The 13,285-nt window shown below is 43.3% G+C and overlaps 1 protein-coding gene across 1 annotated transcript in view; it reads left to right on the top strand.

The window, feature by feature from the left end:
- GUCY2F (guanylate cyclase 2F, retinal) overlaps positions 1-13,285 on the top strand; it is a 136,406-nt gene that overhangs the window by 113,584 nt on the left and 9,537 nt on the right. Inside the window, exons 14-17 of the mRNA XM_055563131.1 lie at positions 2,600-2,763; positions 3,551-3,743; positions 7,982-8,156; positions 12,098-12,196. Coding sequence (XP_055419106.1) covers positions 2,600-2,763; positions 3,551-3,743; positions 7,982-8,156; positions 12,098-12,196 — 631 coding nt within the window. The remainder of the gene's footprint in view (positions 1-2,599; positions 2,764-3,550; positions 3,744-7,981; positions 8,157-12,097; positions 12,197-13,285) is intronic.

Genomic DNA, 13,285 nt, shown 5'->3' with positions numbered 1-13,285 from the left:
GGGACCCTCATAGAGCCCTGTTTGCTTTGGAAACTCCAGAGAACTCTGATGTGTATCTTGTTTAAGTGAAGCCAGATTGTTTTTGGAGGGTATGGAAAAATATGAGGAGTTTGAAAGGGTTTTCAAGATGGAAGGAAGTGCAAATATGGAGTACAAAAGCAGGAGATTCCTTTGGTTCCTAGGGAACTACTTGAGGCAATAAGCCCTGTGTTCTCAGTCATGTCTGACTCTTTGCGACCCCATGGACTGTCACCTGCCAGGCTCCTCTGTCCATGGAATTTCCCAGGCAAGAATACTGGAGTGGGTTACCATTTGCTTCTCCAGGGGACCTACGCAGGGATCAAGCCTGTGTCTCTTGCATTGGCAGGCAAATTCTTTACCATTTAGCCACCTGGGAAGCCCTACTTGAGGCAATAAAGTACATGAAAAGTGATAAGTTCCCTCCTTAAGATACTGAGTTTCTAAAGAGCTTGACTCTTTCCCTAGAATTCGGGATTCAACAGGGAAAATGAGGAGCAGAGAGAGAGAGCCCGGCTAAGGGAGCCCTGCTAGGGTGCGGTTCCTATGTCAGAGCATGCACTTGAGGGCTTTGTTCAGATGAAAGGATAACGAAACTGAGGGAGTGCTGTGTCAGCAGTGGCAGAGAGGCTTTTGAACCTGGTTGGTGTACCGCACTGAGATGCTCAGTGAGTGGCAGGTATCTGAGGCGGAAAACAGAAAGAGTTGGATTGAAAGCCTGGGGGGCCCTGAATATTAAGTCATCCATGTCCCCATCTCAGAACGCCTCCATTAGCCTGACTGAGTCTCTTGAGGACACTCAAACAGATGTTCAATAGTAGTAGGGAAAAGGCACAGAACTATGGAGGTCAAATTTCTGAAAACTTACCATGAGGCAGGAAGAAAAGCATTCACCCTGGTGTTGATGCTAGAGATGTTATTTCAGAAGGCAGCAGAAAGGCTGATGATAGATAGAAGGAGTGCACATCATATGACTTTCAAACAGGTTGGCTTGGGGTTGCCCTCACTGAAATGCCTCCCCAATCCCTGCAGCTAATCCAACTGAAATGGGAAGAGGAGGAGGCTCCCTGGGTTAGGCAATAGGGGAATTGGAAAGATCCCCTGTAGCGGGGCACAGCAACCCACTCCAGTCTTCCTGACTGGAGAATCCCATGGACAGAGGAGCCTGGCACACTACAGTCCATGGAGTCACACGGAGTCAGACACGACTGAGCATCTGAGCACCAAAGCATGAGTTTGCTCCTGTGATTACCAACAGGACCTCGGTGGACAGGTAGATGCAGACCAGGCTCAGAAGGAAGCTCATAGTGTTAGCCTTGGGGCATTGAGTGCTACATAGAACACGTATGAACCCTTATGTGTATAAAAGGGTTCATTGGGACAGATTCCTAGGTATTTGTTGAGCAAAATTACCACCAGTCTTCTCTTGGTGTCAACCCAGCCTTTTGCCTGCTTTTACAGCAGTAAGAAGGGGCTACCCTTCATGCATGAAGATTGAAGGCAGGAGGAGAAGGGGATGACAGAGGATGAGATGGTTGGATGGCCTCACCGACTCAATGGACATGAATTTGAGCAAGCTCCAGGAGTTGGTGATGGACAGGGAAGCCTGATGTGCTGCAGTCCATGGGATTGCAAAGAGTCAGACACGATTGAGTGACTGAACTGAACCAATGTTATGACAAGCTCCTTGTCCCTGTAGATGAACAGGGTCCAAGGAGGGCATATTGCAAATCTGTGGCATGCAGCCACCTCTAAAGGATCAGGGGCAAGACCAGTTGAATTTCTACATGACCCGGACATGAAGGCCAAGTGTTAGGAGACACCGTTATTCTTGGGCCCCATGGTAAGAAATAAGGATAGATCTGACCATGTAGATCTTACCAGGCTTTCCTGGTGGCTCAGATGGTAAGGAATCTGCCTGCAATGCAGGAGCCCTGGGATCGATCCCTGGGTCGGGAAGATCCCCTGGAGAAGGAAATGGCAACCTACTCCAGCCTTCTTGCCTGGAGAATTCCATAGACAGAGGAGTCTGCAGGGCTACAATCCATGGGATCACAAACAGTCAAACATGACTGGGTGACTAACAAATATAGAAAAAAAAAATGTATATCTTGGGTCACATTTAAGAGGTCAAGGAACCTCCAGCTGTCCAAGAACTGGTAACATGGTGGCATTAGAAGACAAGTATAGTTTTTTAGGTTGATGATCTAGAAGAGTAAAAGAGCCCTCCTCTTTCTCTTATCCCACTTCATGACTAGCCTGAGCTCCAGACCAAATCCTCTTGCCTTTGAAGTGGCTACTGCTTATGTGTTAGCATCTCAGAACTGAAGGATACTGACCAGAGAGCACCTTTGCTTAGACTTGAAAGAGCCAGAAGGGTAGTGGAAGAACTACTCAGGGAAAAAGAGCCTTGTGAATGGGCCAGGGTGACAAAAGAGTGAGAAGTGACTTTTCCTATTTATACCTGGCTTTACCTCTCTTGTCCTGGCATTTTAGAGGAAGGGTGATAAAGGGTCTTGCTCCATCACCCCTAAGTTTAAGGAGTAAGAATTCTCTGGCTCTCTTTCTGCTTTACTTCCAGTTTAAAACTTTCAATAAAGGGAAGAAGACTAATATTATTGACTCTATGCTTCGGATGCTGGAGCAATATTCTAGCAACTTGGAAGATTTGATCCAGGAGCGAACTGAAGAGCTGGAAATTGAAAAACAGAAAACGGAAAAGCTCCTAACACAGATGCTACCACCGTATGTGTGAACACCTGAGGAGTGTGAATGCTTGTAACAGTGTGTTCTATTAAAAATAGAAAAAAAAAGTGCTCATCAGCTAACTGCTCCCTCCCTGTGTCCTGTACCCTCTCTACTCCCAGTAGGTTTGAGTCACACCTTCAAATCAAAGAATTGGAAAACCCAGGGAGCAGAGCACACTTTCTAATTTTCCACTTCTTGTGGATCATGCTAGTCATTTACATTTTTGATGCCTTGGTTTTTCTATTTGTCACTTCATGACTTTACCTGGAAGTTGACCAATTAAAAGGAGACAGTTTTTTGAGCTCCTAGAGGGAAGTAACTGGGTTGTTTTTCTAGGCTTTTCCTTCCTTAGAGTGAGAGCCCTATGTGTTGCTACCGTTTCCAAATTTTTCAAGTCCCCTTATCATGATCTGCTAGGAGATAATCAGGGAAGTTAGTTTCCTGCAAAGGCAACCTCCTGGGAACATTTCCTGCCCCCAGGTAGGGTGGAGTGGGTGGGTCGGGGGAAGCAGAGAAAGAAGGATAGAGAGTTGGAAAAAGTCCACAAAGGAACAAACCAGGACTCTGCTCAATGATGTATTCCAGCACCTGGCACATTGCCTGGCACACTGTAAGCACTCAATATCTGTTTGTAAAATAAACGAAAGAATGAGTGTTTGCATCCCTGTGACATTTTCTTCCTTCTTACCTACATGGCAGTGAATTTTGGAGAAATTGTGTTCTAGCAGATGTGGCCTGGAGGGAAGCCTGTGTCCTCTGAGGAATGTCTGTGTCTGCTTTTCAGATCAGTTGCTGAATCTCTCAAAAAGGGCTGCACAGTCGAACCGGAGGGCTTTGATTTGGTCACCTTGTACTTCAGCGACATTGTGGGCTTCACTACCATCTCAGCCATGAGTGAGCCCATTGAGGTGGTGGATCTTCTCAATGACCTGTACACCCTCTTTGATGCCATCATTGGCAGTCATGATGTCTACAAGGTACATCACTTAGCAAGACAATATGTTCCAGAGAGCAATTTTGATATGAAGCCCACCTGTGTGTACTCCAAAATTGAAGGAAGGATGAAATTTTATCGAATGCTGTTATTTAGGAATTAAAATTTAAATAGTATACCACTTCCATTGGTCTCCCTTTGAAAACGAAGGCCAAATAAAATTCATATAATGTCACATTTTTCAAAATAACAAGCTCAACATGGCAAGAGATTGCTGGTCAGATTTCTTTTGAGCTGTTTTCTAGAACTGGGACTAAGAAGAGGTTGAGACCAAAAAGTATTATTGTTCTTCAGTTTCCAAGTACCCACAGGGCAGGCACGGAAGGGCATACAGAAGTGATAGTGTTTGGCCCATAGTTGATGACTAAGTTCATCTTGGGAAAATTTGTGTATATATAATACATGGCGTTAAAATTTGGTTCCCTCCTTTAGGTACTGTTTTTATACAGGAGGAAACTCGACTTTGGACCTGAGGCTCTCTGGGATTGCTACAGAGTAACCTAAAGCCCACCTAGTGGTCTGAGGTCTCAAGAAGTGATTAATTGTGAGGTTGTAACCTGCTGCTCCCCAGAGAAGGCAACGGCACCCCCTCCAGTACTCTTGCCTAGAAAATCCCGTGGATGGAGGAGCCTGGTGGGCTACAGTCCATGGGGTCGCTAAGAGTCGGACACGACTGAGCGAATTCACTTTCACTTTTCACTTTCATGCATTGGAGAAGGAAATGGCAACCCACTCCAGTGTTCTTGCCTGGAGAATCCCAGGGACGGCGGAGCCTGGTGGGCTGCCGTCTATGGGGTCACACAGAGTTGGACACGACTGAAGCAATTTAGCAGCAGCAGCAACCTGCTGCTCCCACTTGCCCCGATCCCTCCAGCATGTCACTTTCCACTCTTTCTATCAAAGGTGGCAGAAGGTGAGTGGGGAACAGATGACTATATTCACTCATTTCGGTGCCATGCTTCTTTCCCCTTGATTGTATGTATTGCCCTGTCTCTAGGCAGAAAAATGACTAAAAATCTCATAGCTGTGTAGGAACATGTCCATGTTGTCTGCAACATCGAAATTTGTTTTAGTGATGGAAAAAGATGCCCCAGGCATCCCACACTTTAGACAGCTCCTCTGTCCCAGGAACCCAGCTGAAGCTGGAGAATGAGTAGCTCCATTCATTGGATCCTTCACAGTAGCCTGAAAGGTTCCAATTCTCAAATCACACACAGGGCAGTGTGTCTATCTCAGATTAGACAGGGCTCTTTCAGGTTAAGTAGAGAGCCTCAGGGCTAGGCCAAGCTGCCTAAATAGGGCTCAGAAACAGGCATCATGCCTGTCAATCAGCAGAAGCTGCAAACTAATCAAGAAGCACACATGGAAACCATGGTGCAGGAAAAATCCATGGCATCAGACTACCTGTCTTAACTTGTTGAATTCAAGCAGCCTGAAGAGAAAAACAAATCACTGAAAGCTAATTCAGTTGAAATTAAAATCAAAGATGATTCAGTGTGGGCAGTAACACAGCCACAAGTTTAATCAATCCAGCTGATATTGTTTAGACAATTGTTGGGGGTCTTGGGAATGAGGCTGTTAGGTATTTTGATACTTCATGGCTGCAATAGGAAGGTAGCAGGCTGTTTTCAGGACAGAGTAGGGCTATATGAATCCAAAAATTACATCTAAGTATTCAGGCCTTTTTAATAAAAACAACACAGTACAGAGGAAATAAAAATAGAACCAGTGGTGGATCACCAAATCCGTTTGTGTTTTCATTTTCTTTACCTATAAAATTGGAATCACCTCCCCTGGCACTTGATAATCTGAAGTGGAAGTGAGAAGGCTGCTGCAGAATTATGAAGTTGGTGATTTGTTCTCAGTTTCAGTTTACCTACTACCACCCTATTAACCAGACCTTTTCTATGCCTCATCTACCCTTTCTGTGTCCTTATTCTGGTTTATGCAACCCATATTCCCCACATCAGTGTCACACCAAGGCCAAGAAGCACCCATGTTCCCTGTCCTTCTAATTTTCTCATCCATATCCATGGGGTCTCCTGGGTGACTGACTCGGTAAAGCTGAAGGATCAACCACCAGTCAATGATAATAGCCAGCCAGTGAGTTTCTCCCTCCCGTACGTATAGTATTTGCATTGTACCATTGCCTTCTTCTATGTGAGCAGGCATGCTTATTTATCTGAGAGCAGGAATCCTTTTCTCAAATTGTATCAGGTAAGAGAGGCCCTGAGTGGAAGTATCCTGAAGTACAAAGCCCCATAGGTGCAAAGGATCACTATAGAAAGTCATAATGTGGAGCCTATTGCCAAGTACTAAATTTTATCTGGAACTGAGTCATAGGCACAATCCTATGGTTTATTTCAAGACATGTCAGTTTGGCGATGATGATGATGGTAATGGCTGGCACTTACCATCCCCCAGGCAGGTTTTAATTGCTTTGACATTTATTAAGTTATTTTGTCCTTAAAACACTCTATGAGGTGGGTGCTCTCATTATCCCTATTTTACAGATAAGGATACTGAAGCACAGAATGGAAAAGTTATGTGACTACGGCCACACAGTTTGTAAAATGTGCATTTGGGATTCTAAACAAGGCTGTGTGATTTCAGAGTTTCATGCTCTTAACCATGGCGCCCTGTGAGTGCAGTTATTTAGGAGAACATAGATTTTTGGGGCCATTTAAAAAAATTTATTCATTTTAATTAAAGGATAATTTCTTTACAATATTGTGTTGGTTTCTGCCACACATCAACATGAATCAGCCATAAGTATACTTATGTCCTCTCCCTCTTGAACCTCCCTCCCACCTCCCACCCCATCCCACCCCTCTAGGTTGTTAAAGAACCCCGGGTTAAGTTCCCTGAGTCATACAGCAGATTCCCATTGGCTATCTATTTTCCATATGTTAGTGTGTATGTTTCCATGTTGCTCTGTCTATTTGCCCCACCCTCTCCTGCCTCCCGTGTGTCCACAAGTCTGTTCTCTATGCCTGCGTCTCCATTGCTGCCCTGCAAATAGGCTCATCAGTGCCTTCTTTCTAGATTCCATAGATATATATGTCAAGATATGATATTTGTTTTTCTTTCTGACTTACTTCACTCTGTGCAATAGGCTCTAGGTTGATCCACCTTACTAGAACTGACTTAAATGTGTTCCTTTTTATGACTGAGTAATAGTCCATTATATATGTGTACCACAGCTTCTTTATCCACTCATCTGTTGATGGGCATCTAGGTTGCTTCCATGTTCTAGCTATTGTAAATAGTGCTGCAGTGAACATTGGGGTACATGTGTCTTTTTCAGTTTTGTTTTCCTCAGGGTATATGCTTAGTAGTGGGATTGCTGGGTCATATGGTAGTTTTATTCCTAGTTTTTAAGGGAATCTAGGAGAACATAAAGTTTTAACTGGATGGAAACTTGTACTAGCAGAGTCTGACTGGCACATTTCATAGATGTCCCTTCAGCTTACTTATCTTTTGGATTTACTTGCAAAGCTTCACCTTACTAGTCACTAGAAAGGGTGGATACACTTCTGTGGGGAAGATGAGGAGCAGAGAGTCACCTTTATTCACGGGTGTCCAGCTCTAACTGCCACCTGCAAAGCAGTGGAGGGCTAGTACTCCTGCTCCTTAGAGAGGTAGTGCTAGGACAGGGAGCTGGTGGGAAAAGACAGTTCTCACACCTAAGGAAGCTGCAAAACTGTCATATTAGCAAGGTAAAGCAGAAGGAACAGACTGTTTCACTTCCTTCCTTTCCTTTTCCCTATATTTGCCTTAAAGCTACCCTAGCTCTTTGACCCCAAATGGTCTAGAGAAATGCTTTCTGGGAAAGCACCTTCTCCAAGGGTGCTCCCCAATGAATATCCATGGACAGTCCCAGAAATTTCCCCTTTCCCTTGCCCCAGGAATTATTTGGAGCCAGATAGTTCACTAGGGCCAGACAGGAACCTGAGAAGTAACTGTAGAAACTATGGGTGTAAGACTTAAACATCAGTGTTTTTTAAATGAAGTTTCTTAGTGATTCTACTGTGCATCCGGGCCTGTGAAACACTGAGAGCCTCTTTCTGACTTCCTCGCTTTACAAGAAGAACACTTAGCGTCCATCATACCCTTTAACTGTATGAAAGGTCACACGTGCACTCATATATGCATGCTCACACACACACACACACACACACACATTATTTACTTGCTAATTCTATTTCCCCTGATTTCCAGGTAGAGACTATTGGAGATGCTTACATGGTGGCCTCAGGCCTCCCAAAGAGGAATGGCATGAGGCATGCAGCCGAGATTGCAAACATGTCCCTAGACATCCTCAGCTCTGTGGGTACCTTCAAGATGCGGCACATGCCAGAGGTGCCGGTCCGGATTCGAATAGGCCTGCACTCAGGTAACAACCAGCAGCTAAAGTGGGAGAAAACATTATGCACTTCAAGGGAAGGCTGGAAACAGGAGGAAGAGGGTAGCTCTTCCCTGATTATTGGCAGCTGGATTATCCAGGTGTCTAGTGCTGCATCATTCCTTTTCATCTCCCTATTTCCTCTCCTTCCAGCACCTGCCCTACCCCAGTGGGCAGCAGCTCTTGTTCTAAGTACCAAACCCTTCCAGTCCACCTTTCTTGTTAGAGCCAACATCTCTGTGTTTATGATACAAGACCAGCCTGCATATGTAGTATTTAAAGGATCATTCCTTTAATTCGTTGAAGTCTCAACTCCTGGAGTATTTATTCTCCCACCTTCCTCCTCACTTGCTTGAACATCTTCAGGATGCCCCTTCATTGTGCCCTTTCCATCTGTCTTTATACATTCCCAGGTATCTTCTCAGGTCTCTCATCTACTAGCTTCTACTCACCTCCTGTTTATCTTTGCTCTTCTAGCCCCCTTTTCTTCTCCCATCATATTCATCCCTTTCCTACCAAATTTTGTAGAAGGATGATTGACATTTATCACACCATTTCTTCACTGTCCACTCCCTCTTTAGCCCCTTTGCCATCTGGCTTCAGCCCTCATCACTTTTCCCAGTCCTAGTCTGCCCCTATCTCTGCAGCACTTGGTATTCTTGACAATTCCTACCCCCCCCCCCCCCCCCCGCCAATTGGCTTTTATGACCTGCTCCTCACTCTCTGAATGCTTCTTGTCCATTTCATTTACTGGCTCCCTTAGCAATCCCTGCTCTCTAACTGCTCCCACATTTTCTGCAAAGCTCCGAGCTGTGATCTCCTTGCTCTCTGTATGTCCTAACCTCGAATTCATTTCTCAACTCACTCCAAACTGGCTTTCATTTTCTACCATTGTCTGATAATCTCATCTGTCTTTGTCTGTGTGCATGCTCAGTTGTGTCCGACTCTTTGTGACCTCAGGGACTGTAGCCTGCCAGGCTCCTGTGTCCATGGAATATTCCAGACAAGAATACTGGACTGGGTTGCCATTTCCTTCTCCAGGGGATCTTCTGCATCCAGGGATCGAACCTGCATCCTTTGTACTTCTGCATTGGCAGGCAGATTCTTTACCACTGTGCCACCTGGAAAGCCTTCTGTCTTTATCTATATTGATATGCTCCAGGGTTCTGTCCTTCATCCACTGTTTCTCTCCCCTACTATGCTCTTCTGGATGATCTCATCCATATCTGTGGTTTAACTACCACTTGTGTACTGATGACTTCCAACTCTACAACTTCAACACCGTCTTCTCCCTTAAGCTTCAGCCCTGTGTATCAGACTTACTGCTGACATTTCCATTTGAATGTTCCACACAGACATCAGACCAACACATCCAAAACAGAGTGACTTTCTACCCATATAAATGATCTCTTCTTCCTGTATTTATTTTCTATTTAAGTTGGTGTCCCTACCATTCACCTAGTTATTCCAGTTCGTCTTGAGAGTCATCCTCCTTGACTCTGCCCTCACCCTGATCTTCACCATTCAGCCAATTACTAAGTCTTACCTTTTCAATATTTACATTCAATATTTCCATTTTACCTTTTCAATATTTCTTGATTATGTCTTGTCTCTTCTTGTCTCTCACTACTCAAGTCTAGGCCACCAGCATCTCTTGCCTGGATCACTGCCATAGTATCTTCTTGCTTCCACTCTCGCTTCGTTCTGTCCATCCTTTTCATAGTTATCATCACAATGTATCCTTGCTTGCTAGCTTATTAGACTATAAGCTCTTTGATGGCAGGCACCAGATCTTACTCATGTTTATATCCCAAATGCTTAGCATATAGGTGATTTTCATTACTTTTCTTTTAAACAGGAGCCTTCATCTCTCATTGCTGCTTCAGTTTCACATCAACAACTCCCCTTGGCACAACTCTTCTTGGATGATTTACCATTACTTCAAATCTTGCATTTCTAAAACTTCAAGTCATCTTTTCCCACAAACCAGCATAAGTTCCCAGGCCCACATGCTAATTTTCTCATGGTTGTCAATCAGACAGTCAACATGTCTGTTGGTTCTCCTTCCCTAATGTCTCTCTTTTATCACTCCTTTTTGCCCTCTGTCATCACCTCCTTTCCAGTACTTACAACTTTGTGCTTGAGTTACTGTAATAGTCACTTAACTGTTTTCCCTGGTTTTACTTTCTCCCCTTTCAGTGCATTCTATACACTGATGCGAGAAAAAAAGAAAAAGAAATTTCATTATGTAATTCCCTGCTCAAAATTCTCTAGTGATTCAAGGTCCACCATCTTGTACAACCCAATAGCCAATCTTGTCTCTAGTTTCTCCCCAGGCACCTGAACTAAGCAGACTGCTTTCTATAAGAGCTTCCCAAAATTCCAAACTCGAGCCCAACCACAAACCTTTGATTTTTGTCCCTTTTCTCCTACTCAAATCCAACTCACTCATGAAGATCTAAATCAAATCCTACCTTCTCCATTGGATCTTTTTGGACTGAACAAAGCCTTAATAAGCAACCCCTCTCCTATTTTCTAAACTATTAGAGCACTTCTGCCTGTACCATTTATCTTGCCTCAACCATATATTGTCTTGGATTGTTGCTTAATTGCTTCTGGTTTGGTAGTCTCCTCTCTTCAATTAAGCTCTAAATTCCTACAGAACTGAGGCTATATGATACATTTCTTTTTTATTCCCCTTGGTGCCTAGTTCAGTGCTCAGTGAATGCTTCTTAATGGGTGAGACATGAATTATAATATGAAACATAACTTTTGTAGTTTTTTTTTTAACTTTTATTCTTACAAATGAATGTTCAGAAGGAATTTTTTAGAGCAAAAATAATTATTTTGTGTGTACATGCTTAGTTGCTCAGTCGTGTCCAACTCTATGCGACCCCATGGACTTAGCCTGCCAGGCTCTTCTGTCCATGTGGATTCTCCAGGCAAGAATACTGGAGTGAGTTGCCATGCCCTCCTCCAGGGGATCTTCCCAACCCAGGTCTCTCACATTGCAGGCAGATTCTTTACCATCTGAGCAACCAGGGAAGCCCTTCTCTAACTCAGGAAACAGCAAAAAGATAATGCTGAACAATTTTCACTTAGAACAGAGACCAGAAAGGTGAAGTTGGAGACATTTCTAGATCTTTTTGAACTAGATTTTCAGTATGGTTGCTGAAATTTCTTTCAAGTAATGTTCATTCTCTGAACACTTAGCATGGTTGTATTAAAATGTAAAAGCAAAAACCATTCTTAGGGCAAATAGAAAATATTCTCAGATTATCTGTATATACTACCCTTCTGGAGAAGGAAATGGCAACCCACTCCAGTATTCTTGCCTGAAGAATCCCATGGATGGAGGAGCTTGGTAGGCTACAGTCCACGGGGTCGCAAAGAGTCAGACACGACTGAGTGACTTCACTTTTCACTTTCCATGCCCCTAACACAAATGATTGAATGTCAACTATACTTCTTTTCAGATTTTCCAACTGTCTTAGCAATAATTCTCTTTATAGACACAATTTGGGAGACAGATAGCCCCCTGGATACCTCCTTCCAACCCTAAGGCACAAGAAAGACTCACATTTTTCCCTTGAAACAAACATGCTCGGATCCTGAATCCCTGCCCAGGCTTTCCTGATTGGGTTTAATGCTTGGTTGTCCCTACTGACAGATATAAGCATCTTGGGTGTAACTGTTACTTGGAACAAAGGCATCAATCAGAAGGGTAATCATTTCTGCATTGTCATAAATTTGTTTTCTTGTAGGGCAAAGAATGCATTACTCACCAAAAGACTTCCTTCAGAGTCTCAGAGCTATTTACTGGCAACTTTATTCTTTCATGTAGCTACATTCCTTCCCTTGGCAGTGTCCCTCTATTAGCATTGGAGTCATACCTGTTGACTATAATCCTGATTACCTGTGTTCCTCTATAGGGCCGGTTGTTGCTGGAGTGGTGGGCCTCACTATGCCCAGATACTGCTTGTTTGGAGATACTGTGAACACAGCTTCTCGGATGGAATCAACAGGGTTACGTGAGTACCTCTAGAGGGATGAATGGGATGGTAATCTCCTGCTACTGGGAAAGTGATTCTTCCTCAAGAGAGGGGAAAGAGAGCAGAGAGATGTTTGAATGTTTCAAAGAATTATTAAAAGGTAATTTGAGAATCTTAAGGGGATGTAACACACAGGTTTTTGTCTCTAATGGCAAACCAGTAGGGGGTGATGTTGGATTGAGCATGTACCTTTCTTGTTTTAGAAATGAAGCTGTAGCTAGGTGACACTGAAACAGCCAGCAATTTGGTCAAAACAACAACAACAAAATCCTTTGGGTAAAGGAAAAAATTGTCCAGCCTTGTGGGTTTGTGGGCATCATACTGAAAAAAGAAACAGGAAAGGCACTGACATTTTTTTTTTTTTTAGTTTTCTGAATATTGAGGGTTTTTTTTAATTTTTAATTTAAATTTATTTATTTTAATTGAAGGCTAATTACTTTACAATATTGTATTGGTTTTGCCATACATCAACATTGTTTCTTCAACTAGTTTGTAGAGACACACCCAGAGTCAACTACCTCCCAACCAGCTGATGTTTCCTGCTTTAGTCCTCTTTTGAACTAGTTAGGACCCCAAGAGTTCTGGCTTCATCAAAGCACCCTCAAATTTAGCTAGCAATAATGCTTCAATCTGAGGAGCTTAGAATTCTGAAATAATTTCAACTTGCCTGTATATAAAACTCTTAGCTTCTATCAAACCTGGTATGGTATCAAAGATGCCATTTCTCCCCCATTGCTTTGAGAAGAAAACTATACAAACCATTATGCCATTTGTCTGTGGCTGGCAACACTTTCTTGTGTATTTCCTATCACTCCTAAGGCAATGTCAGAATCACAATGTGCTTTACCTATATCATAGTTAGGCAAAGTGATTTATTCAAGCTAGTATAAAAAAAGAGACAACAATATATTTTATATACAGTTTTCATGGATTACATATTAGAAAAAATCACTTAAGCCCTTAGCAGCCCTGGCTCTGACAGCTACTAAGCCAGACAAGCTCTTCTCAAACTTCAGCAGTGTATGCAACCTAGTCCCTGATGATATGGTGGCCTATATCACAGTGGGT

The sequence above is a fragment of the Bubalus kerabau genome, chromosome X (genome assembly GCF_029407905.1).
Source record: "Bubalus kerabau isolate K-KA32 ecotype Philippines breed swamp buffalo chromosome X, PCC_UOA_SB_1v2, whole genome shotgun sequence".
NCBI lineage: Eukaryota > Metazoa > Chordata > Mammalia > Artiodactyla > Bovidae > Bubalus > Bubalus kerabau.
This window is presented reverse-complemented; position numbering and strand designations above follow the sequence as displayed.